Below are 1,094 nucleotides of genomic sequence, written 5' to 3'. Positions count from 1 at the left end.
CCGGCCGGGGGGCCGCTGGGCCCGGGGGCCTCGCTCCCGGCCACCTGACCTCGAGGGCTGGAACTGCAGCTCTGGGATGACGCGGTGGATCCAGCGCCGGTGGGCAGCCACCTGGATGTAGACCCCGGGGCGGTTCCGGCGAGCGCAGCCCTCGCCCCAGCTGATCACCCCAGCCTGCAGCCAGGACTGGCCCACCAGGCACACCAGGGGGCCCCCGGAGTCGCCCTGCGGGAGGCAGAGGGGAAGCAGGCCAGGAGTCAGCACCTGCCTCCGGGACGGGCCTGCCCAGGACTGGCCCTGGGCTCTCCTGCCGCGAGCTGGACGTTGGTCCCACCGCGCCGAGGCCCGCCCTACCTTGCAGGCGTCCCTCTGGCCCTCGGCGAAGCCAGCACACAGCATGTCTTCCCTGACGGTCTTCGGCAGGAGGCCGGGCTCCGCGTCCTTGCTGTAGAGCCGGTTGCAGCTGGACGTGTCAATGATGGGCACTGCCAGTTTCTGCAGGACCCGGGGGTTGGGCAGCTGGTCTGGGGAGGGCAAAGGCCTGTGGCCCAGGACCTCCGAGGAGGCCCCGCCCCGCCCCCGCGCGTCCAGCCCTTGGGTCTGGCTTGGGGCTCCGGAAGAGGATTCCTCTCTGCTTGGGCTCCCACCCTGCTTGCCCGCCAGCTGCCCCGTCCCCAGCCGCGGGGGCACAGCCCGCAGTCCCGATGTCGCAGAAGGAGACCTGGTCAGAGTGGCCCCAGCCGCCCAGGCCCCCTCCGGCCCCGCCCGCACCCCTACCTTGCTCGCCGGCGCTGCCCCAGCCAGTGACCCAGCAGCTGGTGCCCGCCTCGAAGACCACGGAGGAGTCAGGCAGGCACACGGGCAGGACGTGGCGGGTGAAGGTCACGGGCGCCTCCAGCTCCACCAGGGCCACGTCGGCGCTGGAGGCCATGCCCTGGTACAGGGGGTTGCTCTCCACGCGCTTCACGCGGGCGGACACGGCGTGCGGCCCCGGCACCGCCAGCTGCCGCGCCCCCAGCAGCACCCGGTACGGGGAGGTGTCCGAGGTGCTGGAGGGCAGAGGGGGCAGGAGGGAGCTGGAGGCCGAGTGGGCG

The 1,094-nt window shown here is 73.3% G+C and overlaps 1 protein-coding gene across 1 annotated transcript in view; it reads right to left on the bottom strand.

Moving 5' to 3' along the window:
* Positions 1 to 1,094, bottom strand: part of LOC101621909 — a 40,189-nt gene that overhangs the window by 10,545 nt on the left and 28,550 nt on the right. Inside the window, exons 5-7 of the mRNA XM_012731686.1 lie at positions 778 to 1,076; positions 355 to 524; positions 6 to 225 (exon numbers count right to left, since the gene is read on the bottom strand). Coding sequence (XP_012587140.1) covers positions 6 to 225; positions 355 to 524; positions 778 to 1,076 — 689 coding nt within the window. The remainder of the gene's footprint in view (positions 1 to 5; positions 226 to 354; positions 525 to 777; positions 1,077 to 1,094) is intronic.

This window comes from Condylura cristata, unplaced genomic scaffold (assembly GCF_000260355.1).
Source record: "Condylura cristata isolate star-nosed mole 26May11 unplaced genomic scaffold, ConCri1.0 scaffold00032, whole genome shotgun sequence".
Classification (NCBI taxonomy): Eukaryota; Metazoa; Chordata; class Mammalia; order Eulipotyphla; family Talpidae; genus Condylura; species Condylura cristata.
The sequence above is the reverse complement of the archived record's forward strand: the minus strand, read 5'-3'. Positions and strand labels throughout refer to the sequence as shown.